The sequence below is a fragment of the Varroa jacobsoni genome, unplaced genomic scaffold, assembly GCF_002532875.2.
Source record: "Varroa jacobsoni isolate VJ856 unplaced genomic scaffold, vjacob_1.0 scaffold_776, whole genome shotgun sequence".
Lineage (NCBI taxonomy): Eukaryota > Metazoa > Arthropoda > Arachnida > Mesostigmata > Varroidae > Varroa > Varroa jacobsoni.
The window spans coordinates 94,578-112,935 of record NW_019213678.1 but is presented as its reverse complement, the minus strand read 5'-3'; the positions used below and the strand labels follow the sequence as shown (position 1 = coordinate 112,935).

General features: G+C 37.9%; 2 protein-coding genes across 6 annotated transcripts in view; both read left to right on the top strand.

Moving 5' to 3' along the window:
* The window catches only part of LOC111263606 (late secretory pathway protein AVL9 homolog), a 31,663-nt gene extending 18,409 nt beyond the window's left edge, over positions 1-13,254 (top strand). For 4 of the 5 annotated variants that reach the window (XR_015312370.1, XR_015312366.1, XR_015312364.1 and 1 more), the window contains 4 exons: positions 575-6,599; positions 7,841-8,011; positions 8,447-8,578; positions 11,761-13,254. The gene's annotated coding sequence lies outside the window, so the exon portion shown is untranslated. The remainder of the gene's footprint in view (positions 1-574; positions 6,600-7,840; positions 8,012-8,446; positions 8,579-11,760) is intronic. The other variant, XR_002682319.2, reaches the window with a different exon arrangement.
* On the top strand, positions 646-16,996 carry LOC111263607 (tetratricopeptide repeat protein 36; the record flags this gene model as incomplete). The annotated part of the gene is made up of 4 exons (XM_086969714.1): positions 646-743; positions 13,423-13,540; positions 15,021-15,222; positions 16,077-16,996. Coding segments are annotated over 4 exons (681 nt in total), but the record flags the coding sequence as incomplete, so codon positions are not given.
* Between the last annotated feature and the right edge of the window lie 1,362 nt (positions 16,997-18,358).

Here is an 18,358-nt window from a genome sequence, read left to right as displayed (position 1 = left end):
TGAAAGTGTAGCTGATTTGTTTTACTTTCTTTCGAATCCAAAAATCTGCTAAAGAAGCCTTAAACCTTAACCAACATAAAGCAAAGAAGATAATGATTTGTTCCAGAAATTGCCTAAGCCCAGAGCTAAATCAGATCTCCACCCGGAGGACACCGTGATTTACGGTTCTTTGGGCTGAAAGAATTTTGTATTTAGGTAGACGTCTGACAAAATAACCACGGTGGATTACACGCGCATAGTCTAACTGCATCAAAGGAAGACATTTACTTTATAAAAAGATCCGTTATAGGCCATCCTTCTCCACAGAAGCACCGGGTCATACATAGCGGGGATCGTTTAAGTTACTCTGTAGGAGTTTGAGTGGCAGCTTCATTTATGCTACCATATTTTTCAGGTATAATTCAAACTTTTGCGATTACTCCGCAGCTGCAATTCGCAGCAATACATCGACAAGGAGAGCCCTAAAGCCTGGTTAGCTTTCAACGCCAAACTTTTGACGAAACTAAATAAACTGGTGGCGAGATGGTGGAGATTATAGAATAAATAAATCGATTTCTTGTCACAATTTTTTCAGGCAAGAAAAATCGTCTTTCTTCGCTTACTGCACCCCTACTAACCCGATAAAAATCGCAGCATTGTGAATAATTCGACCCCAGCTTTTTGATCCTGGTTCCGTTCATTCCTGTGCTAGAATGGTCAAACAAGAACCACGACGACGCTAACAATAAGAGCAATGAGCAAAGGTATAAAAGTAAAGGGCGTGTTCTATTTGAATGATGCAACCTGAAAAATAAAGTTATACTTAAGGCCGAAATAGAGTTATACCAAACGGGCTTAGGATTAAACCAATTGATCGATAGCCGACAACAGCAAATCACTAAGGCATGTAAACGGAAGTGAGTCTAAACAAATTTCGAAATATAAATACTATGCCTAATGAGATAAATACGACGTCCTGTGGACGAACTGTGTTAGAGAAACCAATGCATTTAAAAGAAGCCGACGAAGTTGCGAATTCGTTGTTGCAAGTAGATATCTCTCATGCAATTTCGTTATATATGCACTGTTATACATTTCATTATGCACTGACGTATACTAATTATTATATGCCGTCCACCCGTCAATTGAAACTCGTTTCGATTGAATTAGAACTCTAGGACTTATCCCTAGGACACAAAAGCTCAATTTTATCGCTTTGTCATAAAAAAAAAAGTTTACAGTACTTTCTAAGACAGTACATGAGAGAAATAGTTGCGATCCATTCTCCTATTTTGTTTTATGTAAAAGAACGATCATATTTTTCATTTCGTCTGTTGTATAAAACGGGTTGTATGTACGCACTATTCCTAAATTGCCTTGGCTTTTTCATTTTCTTAAGAACTTTAAGGGAAGCGTTCTTTAGTTAATTATTACTCTTTGCTTAACTAATACTACAGATTCTGTGGAGAAGGCTAGTACCTTCCAAGTTCCTGGGGTTCTTATCTATTAATACGACGCGTCATGCCGTGAGTACTTACCTTTTTGCTGTCAGGAATTTCTTTGCGAATCGTGTACCGTTATTCTACCATGCACAACTGTCTCGTGAAGTCCCTTAGCCTATCTATGAGGGCAATCGTTCTGCGGCAGTTTTGGTTGTTTCGAACCGTGCTCCATTATAGGGACTCGGGAGGACAGTGTTTCGTCTACATGACTCATTAAGTTTACAATCTTTTAGATTATACATTTGCGTTATTGAATATTTGATATCGAGGCTAATACCACGCTAAGTTCCCTGTTATGTATCCACAAATCCCAACAGCTTTCATTTTCAACTTATTACAAACAGAACTTCTGAGTAACAAAATTTATGTTAATATTGCAAAAGCACAATGTTTATGAGCTACTAGTCATAAACTTTTTCATTTTTATTATAGTTATGACGACCACAGCTTTTGTTTACGGTTCGAGACCCCCGTGCCTCCAAAAATGCGTTGTTCTGTTAGTTGATCAACTGTTTCATATAAACGTGCGTACGGTTAAGGGTCGTTGTACTGTCACCCGCAGCGTTTTGGCACATATTGTAGAATGTTGATTTTGACAATTGAATCACTGTTCTTTTTCTTATCTTTTAGATATTTCGAAGCGCTCTAGTGCGTTGTACAGTTTTGACATATAAAACTGTATGGAAACTGCTGCACGTAATAAATAAGTATTTTGAGTTTTACGCTCGGTACCGCTATCTAACGATGCTTCAAGCTGGAAGCTTTACCTGATTCGGTTAATAACCGCTACCTATGTATCATGAAGTCTTTCCTTATATTTCATAATTTTAAAGATATTCACGTAAGACAGGCAATTCGCTAACCTATGTTTATCTTAATAAAAATGCGTAAGAGATAAAACTGCCTTTGAGTAAAATGGCGTATCAGTGATGAAAGCATGTAAAAGTGTGACTCATGGTTTTTGTTTAATTAAAAATAAAAAATTAAAGTGTGATTAATTTTATTAATTGTTTTAGAAAGTGTCTGACATTAAGTTAAAAATGATCCAACTACTTGAAAAGATTTACTAGTAAATTAATGAACATTACTAAAATCAACAATTTTCAGGTGTGCAAACGTGTTGCAGTGCAACCATTAACCTAACGTAATTTTTGACAATTCCTTTTGTAGCTTCATTGCTTAAGGTACAAGACATGTTTCTGTGGGGATGAATTACTATAGAAATCGATCAATAGAAACCATGTTCATTTACTATATCGCATTTGAATCAGAGTTATCTGTCAAAGTTATTAAAATTAATAGAAGTAAAAATGATAATTATAAAGAACTAGCCGTTGGTATAATCTTATTATGGTTCAGCTATAGCCAATATAAATTAAAAATCATTAGCAAAGTACTTGAAAAAAGCTTGGCTTTAAACGGCGAACTATCAAAACGACGATCAATGTATGGATTGCTTAATCGAGTGAATTTCGGTTAGATGAGAGGTGCATCCCTTTACATTTGTTTACCTTGTTTCTAATTTTTTTTTTGCTTAATATTACACAATATTTTAAACCGAAAATTGATTTTAATACGAGCCAGTTTTATATTACAGGCCGTACTTGTACAAGATACTTGATAACGAATTAAATTTGTAGCATGTCATGTAGATGCATTATGATTTATCAATGATAAGGCGGCTTACCGAGATGATTGGCTACCTTCCGGAAAAAGACTACCGCTTCGAGCGTTTTATTTTCCTTATCATAGGCACACGGTTACTCATATTTTATAGATCACATATTACAAATCCAAAAGGCCACTCCCTTGTGCACTAAGTGGTACATGTTAGCATCACGGAATAAGTGAGAAAATCCTCTAAAAAATGAACCGCTTTCCCACCACGTGCCATACGGCAGCAGCTATAGCTGCAGTAAGCATCCTCGCAACTAGGGCCTCTCCCGATTGCTCGTGTAAATGCACGTTTAGCTGAAAAACGATGATGAATTAGAGAATTAACCAAATTCATGTTTTTTTTAGTAGGCATACCATGATTGCGTTTTCAGTATACTGGATGTTAGTGGCCCCAGCCTTGTCGCATTCCTTATTTTACTTATGTTGTAAGCTTCGTTATTCATTATTTAGTTTATTCTCCCATGCACGTAGAAGCTTTTTGTTGCAGACTTTATTAATACCTGCACCTTGAGTTTTATCAAAGAATAAGAAAACTAAATCAGATTTTCAGATATGATGCTAGTGTTTTATACATTGTGTAACAAGTAGTCCCTTCAAGGGACTACTTATAGTGCAAAAAGGAAAAAAGAACTTCGACTAAGTGCAGAGGAGCATTCGGAATAATTAATTAATGAAGGAAAAAAATAAAAATTATATATTCCACAGAGTATAATAATAATATAATATTATATATAATAATTACTACTACTAATAATAATTAATATTATATATAATAATATAATATTATAAATAATAAGCAGATATAAGATAGTATAATAATAGGGTAGACAAAGCTAAGAAAACTGTATGTTGCAGCTTTCAGAGTTGGCAGTTTTGGAATTATTGTACAACGGAACATGATATTTTCCTATTATTTAGCTAATATTTTGGAGATATTAAATTTTAATGTCTTGAAGTCGTTTTGGTCAACATATACCGCGTAGTAATACTAATTATTTCAAATTAGAATTACCATACATCTATTAAGCGCTACAAGTGAACATAGAGTAACAGATTGCTCGTCTGCAAAATCGAATGGCGATTGCGACACTTCGTCTCAGTTCTTCAGGAATATAAGGCATACGACTGAGCTGAACTGGTGACGCCGTAGGAAAACGTGACTTCAAGGGACTCTCTGGTATTCATTAATAACAAAATTGTATTCATTAAGTGTTCATTCAGACTACCTGGATTAAGGAATAAACCCATTAAATAAGATCCTGTGGTTTTAATACTCTAATCTAATATTGCAATGATGCCTAGAGCTAACTGCTTATCGCTCCTCACCTAAATTTTATCAGTACCTCTTCAAATCTATATGCTTTTAAGTTATGTACGTCGTTTTTACGTTTGCGTTTTGCCCCTTTTTACGTGGAGAAAGTTTGTATACGTTAGCCAACGATTAAATTGAGGTAGCATTGTATGAAATGAACTACCGTTAAATAATTCAAGACGAACCTCGTTGAGTACTTAAAGTCTAGTCATAAAAGTAGCCCTTAGTTGCGATATAGGCTCAGCGTTTCTTTATTAGCGAACATTAACTGTGTTAGATCAGCAGCTGAAATGAACTTATTTGATTCACTAAGAAGTGTCGCTACGATCGAATTTTCTTCCATCAACATCTCTGTAACCCAGGCGAACTAGCAAAATAAAGGTAAAATATATAAAGAAGCTACATCAAACTTCAGTAGACACGAATACATATAGATATAAGTGTATTGGCGCGCTTTTTGTGATAGCAATGATACAGACCTAACAAAATCGTTGTTGAAATCAAAGCTCTAATCCGTTGTCGATAGCCGAATTAGTTTGGCTAGACCGTTCATCAATTACTATTTAATCTACAAACCATATAGGATTTTTGGCAATTTTCGGCAACTTTCTGAGGTAACAAATTTATCTTTTTAAATTTCTAGCGTCGTTGAAAATATTTCCAAGTATAAGCGATACGCATTTGTTACATGCAAGGTAGTAATAAACCTGTTTAACACTCATTTTAAGCAACGGCTGGCTGCGCAGTGTACTATACATTAAGTTGAAATCGAGAAGCGGTAGCTGATAAAAATGAATTTCTACAAATGCAGAGAAATAGGTATTCGTGTCAAACGAGTGCACTACCGAGCAGAGAATGCTCAGATTAAGCATTGAATTTTCAGTGGCTATTTAATTATGTTTGTTTGGCGATCTCTGATTAATTAAACGTACTGAGTAATGAATTACACGTACGTAGCATACTCGGAACAACGGCTTCCTCACGTTATAAAACGTAACTTCTAGATTGATAAGCAGAGGGGTCGTGGTAGTTCACTATGATTACTATTACTGGAAATGTAGTAGATAAATGAACATTTCAAGAATTTTAGCTTGTCGAATGTTTGTCTAATAAATTAAATGATATCAACGCATATGGTGTATAACGCATGTTATTTCTGTCTAATCCGTGAGCAAATGTTTGTTTGTTGTGTCGTCAATTACACGATGAATGTATGCTCGCTGTAGTATGAATTTCAAGTTTCGCGCGAAAATATCTCCCATCGTAGTTGTAATATTCGGCAACTTTACCTGAATAAGTTATGTCGTCGACAAAGCTGCATGAACAGACGAGGCAGATGAGAACAGTAGCCGTTACACTAATTGAATGCGTCAATAACTGGCAAATCTATTTCGATGATAGAAGAAAAGAAAAATTGGGTACTTGAAGTGATGGAACTAACTTAGTGATAACGATAACCTCCGAATCATCGCGGAATGTATAATAAATAAATGTATCCTACTTAAAAATACAATAATAAAATCAATCTATTAGGTAATAGAATATATTGGGTATTCTGTCTTGTAGCAGTTAAGAGCAACGAATAGGTAAAAAAATATTGCCAAAAAAGCACTTATACAACAAATATATGTATGGCAAAGATATAACTCATTCTAATTATGAGAGCTATTTATAACGACGTGCTTCGAATCAGCCTCGCAAGCCTGAGCTCCGAGGTTGTTGTCCAACTTAGACTGTATATAAGCAATATACAACAACACAAGCGCATCACCCATCTATATCCGATCAATGCTAATATCTTCACACTCTGCTCTGTTTAAAGTATCGTACAAGATCGGTATTCCCAACATATTGGGCAATACTGCCAGTTGCAGAAATATGATAATGGCTAGTACTGTGAGGTCAAAGAAATTCATTGATACTCAAACGCCAATATGATAGTGCTTCGTATGGTTGAGCATAGTACCTAACTTTTGCTTTGGTAAAATATGTACATATCTTATGTGAATATATCGAAACGACGAAGCTCGACAGAAGTCAGTAATTTTTGCCAAAAATGCTGCTCCTTGGCTTTCTTCTCCCGGCAGCGGCGGCGCTTCTGCAATTTAGCGACACTTCGAACTGTTCAAGTGGGTCTCTATAACAAACAAACAAATGTATATTATTATTTTCTGCGATGTTGCCACATGGCATATGTGATGGGTATCTCTGTTTGCGGATGAGAGGATTACATTTTGAAAAGTTCTTATAATTTTCCCATAACTTACCCGTTGTGAAAATTAAACATTTTACATGCATCTGACCGCGCTTGCCCTTAAGCGCTTCGCTTGTGTAATAAATTATATTAAATATTAGAAATCAGATATATATATATATCTGATTTCTATATTATATATATATATATATATATATATATACATTGTTAGCGAAGTAAAGCTTGACTTGATCTTGGAAACCATCTTGTTTACATTATTGTGTAACTAAATGCCTCCGGTAAGCTTCAGCAGACGAACTAAAGAGCAGCCTCAGATACGCGAACTACTTTCTCTGATGGCCCACGTTCAAGTCAATACACACGTTTGAAGATGTCTTGGTCACACACTGGTGGAAGAAATTGAGGGCGAAGGGGTAATTAGCGTTGTGCGGGGGATATAAACAATGTCCGCTTTTGAAATTAAATCAGTGCGTTTTTACAATTTGTTTTAGCCACTCGTCAGGGGCTAAATGTGGTCAATGGCACCTAAATTTATCTACAGACTGAATATTGCGCTTACGAATATACGCTGTCTCTTGTAGGGACGTAATGACGTCACAGCACGTATATTGCGTTAAGTAAATCTGACTAAAGGCTGCGTCTTTACTTCGTTGCCCACTTAACATGGAGATTAATTACGACCTGCGATACTTCTTTCATCTTCAAAATGAAGAAATCTCTTTAATCAGATATTAAGTCACGCGTTAACCTTAACCAGTTACTTCTGAATGAAACTTCTCTTGTGATTGATAATCTCGACATTTTTGGAAAACCGTAAACACTAAAGAATATGACTTAGTAAAGAATAGGTAATGCAATAATTAGCGAGGTTTTTGAAACGTGTTTGTGTGTGGTGAATACTAAAGTGGCAAATACATTTTTCTCTCTGAAAATGGACATTATGGCCGCCTTCTAATGCATAACAACGTTGATCCAAATACAAGCACATCACTAATATCTGAATGGCTGAAAGCCTCGCTGAAAATTTTCCAGTTGACGGATCCGTGGACAAAACTTCAATATTGAAAACTCCGAATAAACGCTTTTCAAATCGACATTTATCGGATGTTACTGTTAGCTAAAGTAAGCTTTGTTTTTACTTTAATATGTCCACAGAATACGGCGGTCTTTATGAATTGGTTACTCGCATCGGCGTTGTTGAGCTTAGTATTCATAAAAACGCTTTTTGTATAGAAAAATGCCCATCGGTGCCGCAAATCCAAAACTTGGACTCCCAGCCCACGGTGGAATCCGCCAGTATCACCACGGCGCGCTGCGGTTTACAAGGTTAGCATTAAAATGTCTTTGACTTATGGTTTTCAACGCTACTACGTTAAACGTTTCATAGAAATAATGTGCTATTTGTTCTGGCTAAATATGCCAAAGGTACGGGTCGACTATTCGGGTTGTACGGCCCTTCACATAGGTTTATGCAGACGATTCATGCGGATTGTGGGCCGGACAGTCCATGAATCAACAAACAGAAATTTGTTTTATGCAATGAGATATGGAGCACAGTAACGATTCACTCACCTGATGTTGGCTATCGAGTTTTATTAGCACAATGGAACACTCGGTAGTATTTTCCGTAAAAAGGCGTAAAGACAATAGATATATGGTTGGGTTGACGTAATGATTACGTAAGAGGAAACTTTTTCCTAACGGAATAACAGCGATATGCAAAAATGGTGGTGTATTAGTAATGATTATGTCTGCGTAAAGCTACGGGGTCAGGTTATGCCGCAATCCTCACCTGCACTTACCACAACGCGACGGGTCATGAGATCAAGGTGGCGCACTCATTCCCGCAGTTCCGAGAGTGGGCGAAAGAAGATCCTCGCTGTGTATTGGAAGGCAAGTGAGACGGTTTTATCATTCAAACCATTTTTTTCATTTCGATATTAGACCATCGCAAGTCATGGTGTCAATCAAACTTTATTCATCTCCGCTAGTAGTAGTAAAAAAAAAGTATAGGACCTTGAATCCCAATATCAGAAAGAGTTTGCACACGATTAAAACAATTTGCGTCATATAATATATACAAGTCTGGTTGAATTTATAAAATTAATTTGAGATTTACCAGATGTCCTAAATGATACTTCGAGGTACTAAACAACATGATCTCAGTCACGATTTCTCCTCATGTGGAGCATGTACATGCATCGTCAGGCTCGTGGAAACTGCAGAGTTCGGTGGAATCCATGCACGGCAAAGCAATAACATGTCTATTTAAACGGTTCGTCTTTTTTCACTTGTTGTTCCTCATCGTACTCGAAGCAAAGAAATTCCCATCAATCTCTGCGAATTTTTACTCTTAGTTTCGTAAGTCCATCTTGAAAGCTTCCGTTGACAGAGCGACGACGTAGGTCTTCGTGCAGCGGTGGCGACTCGGCTGAGAGACACCACGCGGTTTTCGTTCCCTATGTAGCCCAAGTACTCTTTGGAGGAACGAAGCTTCGAAGCGATTTAATTTAAGCTTTTCCCAAATGACGCGTATCCCATACATTACGATCCCTAAAATGTCAGTCACCGCTGTCCTTGCCTTTTTTAAAAACTTAATATCTTCATCTGAGTCAGGTTTATGGTTAGTCACATATCTGCGTGGGGCCGGGCTAGAGCATGTTGCACTCGGAACCTGTTTGACCATAAATCGCCTGCATAAAGGGTGACAAATTCGCTCGGCCGTTTTATTTTTATCAGGAAGGACTTTCAACAAGATAGAGAAGAACAGTGACTCAGCGCGGTTGTCTATGTGAAGGGCGAGAGCTTGTTTGCTTTTTCATTGATGACTACTTTCTTATTATGTAGACGAGTAGCTTGAACATATTCATGAAAAAATCTACCTTGGCTAGCGTGAGAAAAGCCTTGTCCTTGAATGCCAAGTCGAAGGCTGCCTTGATGTCGACGAACACCGCAAATAGCGGAGTGCGTGACGTTGTCCACGCTCTCTTGACGTCATCCACAATGAGCATACACATTTTTTCTGTGGAGCGCTTTTTTTAGAACTCATGTTGCTTTGTTAAGTTAAATGTGTACTCGTCCCAAGTAATCGCTGAATCTCTTATCCGCAAGCGGGAAAGCAGCTTATACCACTTTTCCTCGTTGTCCCGCCTCATGATGACAACGCAATTATATTACCCTTTAGAAATCAATAACAGAGTAGCACCTCCGGCTGGGAGTGTACTACTACGTAGACATCTATTAAATGGTGCTGTCCGGCCCAATGGCGAGAACGACGGTGCTTTTGACGACGGTGCAAAATGACGGTTTAAAATGCCTGTTTCAAACTTCACCTGAACTGATCCCTTTCTTATTGTGCAGACTCGCAGGACTTTATATCAGTTCCCGCACCATGAGACCTTGTTGAATGGTACCGCGTCACATTGAGATCCCCTCTTTTCATACGGCGGCGAAAACCGCGCTGTCGTATCGTATTCCTTGACGTAAGCATCTCCGTAAAGTGATTTATGAGGGACGAGGAGCTAATTGTTAAAACCTCTGAACTGCCGTGGTGCACTAGCCTTTTCTGTGACTGACATTCTGCATTGGCGATCAAATCAATCTCCAGCCATTCAAGTTGTCAGATTTTATAATGCATACATTTTTCGACTGATGGTCTTAAAAACGGGGCCTAAAAAATAGGCTCGGACTATACTTCGATCATACAACTGAAGACCATCTAACTCTTTCGGGCAAAGCGGCAACGATAGTTGGACGTTTCAGAGAAGAACGAAAAGACTACTGTACAGTGGAGAGTTTCAGCCAGATGCTTCGCATAGGTTTCGGCATTTACCATGTCAGGTACGGGGCCATGGTATCCTGGCAACAAGGAAAAATACAGCCACGCTTATGCCACTTGCTTTTACAGATCTAAAGGTTACTGGAAAATATATTCCGATTTTTTAAATATCGTATCAGCCCTGGTATACGTTTGTTTTTACACTTTATTAACCTCATAAAGCTTGTAAAGAACACTTTGCATACAGATGGAATATAGACACAAGTTTCTGTTAAAATGTATTTGATAAATGAGACTATCGTTTACCTATTGGGTAATGTAAGAAATAATTTCAGCAGCTTTTAAGCCTCGCTATCCGCACATTTTGTTCATACGATTGTTATGGAACTAAGTACCATACTTCTGTGGACTGTTGTGCTGTTTCTGCAGTGATGACATTTGGCAGTTCGGTGGCACTAACTTTCTGTGCGAGCAAAATTTGGGACGAAGAAGCTATCTATCCAACAGTGCATTCACTCTCCAGTGTTATCCCACAGCTCTGGGTAATTTGTAGTAAACACAACAAGGGATTGCAAGCGGGATTAAAAATAAATTGACAGTATATGATGACATTTGTTAATTTTTTAATTTAATAATTAAAAAGAAAATAACTGATTTGAAAATCATACTCTGGCCATCCACAAAAAGCTGACGTAGTGGGAAGTATAAAGAATTTTTTGGATTTCGTATCCTAAAAATATAAATTTACTCAAAACGAATTTGCACAATGTCTTATTTACTTTCATTAAATTTGAGATTTAACGGTCAAAGTTGTCGTTTTAACTTAGATCCGTTTTGCCTGTTTTACCAGTTAGTTTAGAAACAATATCCGGCAAAAACCGGATGCCAGATTTAAGAAGATCATACTTTGTGTGCACTATGCGTATATATATATATTATAGTAGTATAGGAGTTCTCTTCATAGGAGTTATATATAACTCCTAATATATATATATATATATATATATATATATACATATACAAGAAAGCCTTAGCTTTCGAAAACTAAGGCTTTCTTGAGAAAAGCGCTAAGGTTAAATAATTCAACGATAATAATACATGAACATGCTATGCAACTTTTTACGTAAGCATTGTCGCATGTAGACAAAACCGAAGTGAAGAAAATCTGTGCCGCCTGCACGCTTTAAAAACTTAATAAAGTTTTCGCAGTTAGTCTTAAGGTTTAACAAAAAGCGTGAGTTACTTCTTGGCCCTAACGTGATCCCTGTTTCCTTTAACTTGTTCTATCCTGTTGCAGGATCACTGATTACGAAATATTCAATGTTTTCGATATGGCTCGTCCTAAAAGTAGGAATTGTCATTTTTATAAGCACAGTTTTTCTGGCTATTTGCTGCCTTGGATGCTGCTGTGGTTGGTGCTGCTGTCGATAAAGCCCTTCTGTGGACTTCGGCCTATCTGGACTTGGAGATCGCGCATTACGTGGCCGATACCAACAGCATTTGTCTACGAAAAGAATTATCACAGGCTTGAACGGCCACGTCAAGGGGGAACACACATCGATAGCCAGGCGCAGTTGATAACGATAACCGTCGCATTAAATACTTAATTGAAGCTATAATCAAAAGCAAACTAACAAAATAAAAGCAGCGCTTATAATATGCGATTTAAGCTGAGCTTTGTATTTGGCTAGATGCATCATGATCCCTACCGACAGGCAATATCTCGCGTGACTGGTTTATTTTTGGGCCCTTGGTCTGAGAAACTCGTGATGCGAATTTCGTTCAACAGAGGATTTGCTGCGAACATTCGATGACAAACATTCTAAAAACTAACAGGCTGCATCATTGAATCAGAGGATGCCTTAACACGTAATGAAGTTAGTTCTATTTTTAAAGCGCATTTGCATTTCTAGTTCTCATGAATAAAATGACAATGACTTTGAGTTGAAGATCTTGTTAGAAGGTTCTGGGAGAAAACTGTTTTGAGGAGCCCGTTCCCAAGGCAGTTCCCGTAGTCAACCCTATAATTCGATCTATTATCTATATAATGTGAACACATTTTCTTGTACCTACTTGGTATCGAACCTCTTTTGAAAAACACGACATAAACTGGCAGTTTCTCAACTTAATAGTGTACGGCAGTAAGGACAATTTGAAAAATAGAGTCAAGGTTGAAAAGACACGAAATACGAGAGTGAAAAGGGCTCGGTTTTTCACTTGCTTCACGCACAATCATCTCTCATCGAGGCATCTCCAACCAAATATTTATATGGTACATTCTGATTGCATACAAATGGAACGTTCTCGCTTTTTGCATGTAAAGTTAAATAAAGACATACAATACTTTGACTAACTACTTGATGAAGTTCGAATTTTGTTATTCAAAAAATTTGTCGCACTACAGATTTATAAGTAATAAAAGGCTTGGGGTGCTTCGTCAGAATTATACCTAATGGCAAAGTGATCGTGAAGAAGCCTACAGCGCCAAACTCAAATAGTAGTTATTCAGCAAGGACAATCTGCACTGAAGCTACACTTCATTCAGCTGCTTAAAATAACTCTGCGAATTGACCATCTTATTACGAGTTACATTAAATTATTTTTAGGTATGGCTGCCGATACGTTGCCTATATTTCGATATTCTTCACTCATTTGTGGAAATTAAATAGCGTTATCACTGTACCCTTTGAGTAATTGGAATCAAGTACTTATTCATCTGAGCTTCACTTAGGCCTTCGGTGATATGAAATGGAGAATGTCTTCATTTTTCTTTTTCTCTAAAAAAAAATAATGTACATTTTTTACCAGTGTTAGTTGTTATTTTCTACACGATTCATAGAAACTATATTCATTAAAAAAGAATTCACTTTTTTGCTTGATATTGTATCTCCGATAACTGCTTCATTTTCTTAACTTTTAATTACATATCGTTATAATTGTGTTTCGTTTGTATCTCAAGTCGCGTCTCAGTCGAGGGTAAAAAAGAGGGTCACAGCGTCATCCTAGCGGTGGTGATCTTGATTTCCCTTATCGATGTGCGGCATCTGGGTGAGCGAATTACGAAAGTTATCTGGAAGGTGAGGACGTGTTGTAGAGATATTCTGGTATTTTTTGTTACCACCAAATGCATGCGAATAGCGCGAATTGCATTAGCATCACTGGAGTTTATTGCCGATACGGGTACCTAGAAGGGTGTAAACCAGAAAAAGTTAAGTAAGCCAGAAGCTACAGATTTTCAACAAAATGTCTTGCCCCAATGACCAAGCTGTTCTAGAGGCCCTGTTCAATCCGTTATTAGCCGAAGTCCCTGTTGAGGTGAGTGCAAATACTTTCTGGAAGAAAGAGACGTGTGTGCAACTTGAAACCCTTGTTCTGTCTTGTTCATATTGCATATTTTACCGAATGTAGGTAAGTTCGAAGCTAGACAAAGTCTCTATTTTAGTAATTGTATTTGTTTATTTACTCTGCATATGAGTCGGGTACACTTTTGTCGTATTTACCTACATTTTCTCGCTAATACGTCCTCAGTATCGTCAACTTATAAAACGAGGAGGGGCTAGTTCAATTTTCCAACAGGTGAAGCATAAAATAGTGTGCATAATAATCAAGACCCGAAAAAAGGCTCTCCTTGCCCACTATGCGCAACGCAAGAACGGTCCCCATTAAGAATGTGTGTTAGAACAGCAGGGTTGTGTAAGACGGAGTTAGCCTATCGCAAAACGGCTCAATACCTATTTTCGATGTTTGTTCTGAAATAGTCAACTAGTAGCTTCACACATGTAAGTACACGAGAAATGCTGCTAGTTTTCACATCGCGGACATCAAAATACGGCGAACAGCTTGTGTTTAGCGTAGCAAAGTACGTATACTCTTGAAGGAGAGACTACGTTGCGAGAGTTATTATTCTATTGCAATGCAAAGGACAAACAGAATTTGGGTACATTAGAACTGTTGGCTTCCATAAACGCTTGTAAAGTTCTGCAGGGTACTTGGGGCACTACATTACAATCTCACTTTACATCAATGCAGCTTAAGTAGGCGATACAATTTCAACGCAAGCCGAACAATGAATTCAACTCAGTGTACCTTCGCTGTTCAGTCCCTGGTGGAGGCGCGATTCTATTAATAGAAAATGTCTGTAAAAGAGAAAAAAAAACAGGTTAGAAATGAGGTTATTTTTGTCTACTAATAAAAGCACATATGAATCCTAGTTGCTTGTAAACCTTGATGTGACCCGCCTTACTTACTCATGGATTCATTATTTCACAGCGTCAACGCTGTTACTTTACTTTCATTGGAATACAGTGTTCAACGCAGATTTATCAAATTACATCTGGGTGCTAAATATGTGGGAAGCTGATAACGTAGTAATTGCTTTTTTCATCTAGTCACGTAGTTCATGCGATGTAAGCTGATGGTGGCATCGAGCCAATCGCTCGCTAGCTATACTGGTCGACTTCTGACAACGATCATTCACATCTGTGCTTGTTGCATTATTTTGGTAATCCATTAATCGTGCTAAGAAAGAACTGATTAGTGATTTCTCAAACTTTACAGATCCATGAGGAGGATTCTGCAGAAGATGCATGGACTCCTTTTAATGAAGAGGCTCGGGCGGTAGCCGTTGCCGAAGCTGGTTTGTACAATGAAGCGCATCAACTGCTCAGCGATCTGTTAAATCGCTCAACGTCTGACAATGAAAGGGCAGCGCTTCTCAATGACAGGGCACAAGTGAGCAGGCTTCTTGGAAACTTAACAGGTAACTATTGTGCTAATTAAAAGTACCCATTTTGTTTTTAGTCAAATCCTACGGAAATCGGAGCCTTGTATATATAACACGGCGGTCTTCCTATTCAGCAAGAAGTAGGTTTGGTCTCGCGAGTAATCTTGCCCATATCGAGAAAAATCTCTTCAGAACGCTCATTCGCAGCGTATTTGGATGAAACGACTCCCGACACCGACTGTCTCCACGTACGACCAGGATTCGATCAAATTTATTGTCAGTATTAGTTATCACAATGTTTAGAACTGGCTTTTTATAAAATACTGGGAAAATAAATTTGCTTCCATAACGCTAACTAGAAAATATTACCAGTTCGAGTACTCCGATTCTGAAAATAAATTTTACATGGATGACTGATATCTTCATGTTTATCGGGGTAACGGGATTCATTTCTAAAAGTAACAGTTGAGATAAACTTTATAGGTAAGACCACAGTTTCGTCGAAATGTAATTTTCCAAGATACCAATGTAGGTAGACCTTTCATATTGTTGTCTGAGCAAATTTCTAATTTGCGTGCCCAACGGCTTTTCTACAAGAGACAGCGTCAGAGAAGCGCTGCTCTGCTGCAAGCCTGCCTGCCAGTGCTTCTCGATTCGTACCTATATTATGTTACCTAACTTTATGCGTGTAGATTTTTTTTGTACATAAGTGGACCTGCACAAAACGGTATTTCTTGTTGCCAAAATAATTTATTTTGGCCACATTTTGACAACCTCCCAAATCGAATTTCTTTTCGAATTCGTAATTTCTTCTAGCAAGAACGAAAGACATTTTATAAAATACCTATTTTTCATATCAGCCATATCAAGTCAGTACCTTTACCTTGTAGATGCAACAGAGGACCTCGACGCCGTCTTAGCACTGGGGGTCAACCGGAGAGCGCAACGTCAGGCATTGACCCAGAAGGCTCTTATTGAACGTGTTTCAGGACGTCGTGAAACTGCCAAAGCCTTTCTAGAACGAGCTGCAACGATGGGCTCAAGATTTGCACGTGCACAAATAGAAGCTGAACCTACGAATCCATATGCGAGGCTGTGCAATGCGATGGTGAAAAAAATGTTTGAAGAACTAAAAGCCGGCTTCAGTTCATAAATGCTATGAAACCAGTAATTCCAATGAACTTTGGGCACTACAGCTTGTGTTCCCCAAAGTTTTATTCACGGCTATATTCATAGTGGGAACCATTACTGACTTAGTATTAGTACATTTTTAATTCGACGACAAGAGTACACGCTCGCGAAAAAGCCCGCTGCGTTTATCAATGAAATGTAAGCATCTTTGACTCGGCTGGCACGGTGTTGAATTTGGTGCTGTTTCTGTATAAAAAGACAAAAGGATGACAAATAGTACGATGATATATTACGATACTCGATAGACTGAAGTGGTCTTGAAAACGATTTTTGCTGTATTTTTTTAGACCTCACAGCGCTTGCTTTGTTAAGTCCTATTCATCAGCCAGTGTAGCCTACCAGCCACTCGTCCGTTATTTTGTGGAGGAGTCTCTCAGTGTACTAAGTGGAGCATGAGTTAAGATTTTATTAGATTTTCAAGGCGTGACTTTCCACCTGAAAGAACTCTGAAAGCAATTTCTCCTTTCCTTTACTATGAGACAGTATTAAGTTAAACTGGCCAATGCCCTTACCCTCTCACATTGCCAACAAATCAAAATCAGGAAGTTTTTAACTAATTCAGAACCAGCAACTTCTCCAGTATGTATTCTCTCTTTAAATAAAGGCATATGAAAATTGATTTATAATTCAGTACTAGCGAAACACATGGTCAAAATTAACAATTGATACCTACACACAACTTCGCGAATTAGACTTCTGAGTTAATTTGAAGCTGACGAACTTTACCTTTTTGTACGAAAACGTTTCATTTTTATTTCCGCCCTGAGATAAAGGATGCAGTTCCTTCCTACAGAATCTAATAGTCTAAATCTTTCTCGGTTTTAAATTTATTCCTGTATCGCGGTACAGTTTTGAAATTTACCGATGGGAAAGAAGAGCCCTGACTGTATGCTGAAGAAGCACGTTTGTTTTAGCGAAATTTCGACTCAAGTTAATTTTAGAGGATCGCTATGGCATGTCTAAATCAGAAACTTTTGTTATTTCCGCTGTCGCAAAGCTATCTAATACAATAATTTCACAACGTGTCTATTTCGCAAGAAAGCGTACTCATTATCCTGTCAAAATTCTGGTTAGGGGCATCCTCATTCAAAGATAGTCACAGAAATAGTTCCATTGATTCGATAGTATCACAAGGTCCTCTGTTGGGATTGAAAAGATCAATAACTAAGCCATCTATCTACTCTGCGTATAAACCCAAATCTTTTTTACTCAGACAAATCTTAAAAAAAAAACAAAGGCAGTTCTATCTTAAACATTTCGATCATCATGAATATAAGTGACGAGGGCACTGTTCGAGGCCTAGTGATCGTAAGGGATCTTCAACCCACTAAGTTTAAGAGCATACAAGATAACAGTAATGATAAGCAAGCCAAAAACTTACTATGTATCTCAAAACGACGAACAGAACTACAACTTAATACCGTAACGTGAATACCTAACGATAACAAACAGGCAGCTGAAACCCTAATTGTTAACGATGAACATTATGGCCTCCTGGCACTGGTAGCATTTTCCCCCAGAAAATATCTCTTTCTTCCTTGTCAAGTCTCTCACGACCTGATAAAGCCTCAGGTGGTGCCAGTCTTTGTACAAAAGTTCACAAGCTCTACACCATTGCGTTTGGCCTCTTCATGTGTTTTAGGTTATTCCCTTGCTTTATCGTTATTTGCCCTCGCCCTAATTCATAAGTATCGTGTGTCAATAAATTAATGAGTTGTACATGCGCACGAATTTCTCACCCAAGTAAGATGTCGAGACTCGAACACGCTTCTGGTACAGAAGTGCTTCGTGGTTCCAGCCTTCTTAACGCCTCAGCAAGTTTTACATTTTCTTTTCTTTCAGCCTTATAAAAGCTTCTCGAACTTGGTTGGTTGGGGGGAACTAAAATATTTACAACGACAGCTAACGTCTATCGCTTGTGTTCAACATACAGCTCTTAAAATAAGGATAACGGCGTGGCTGTCGTAAGGACTCCTTTACG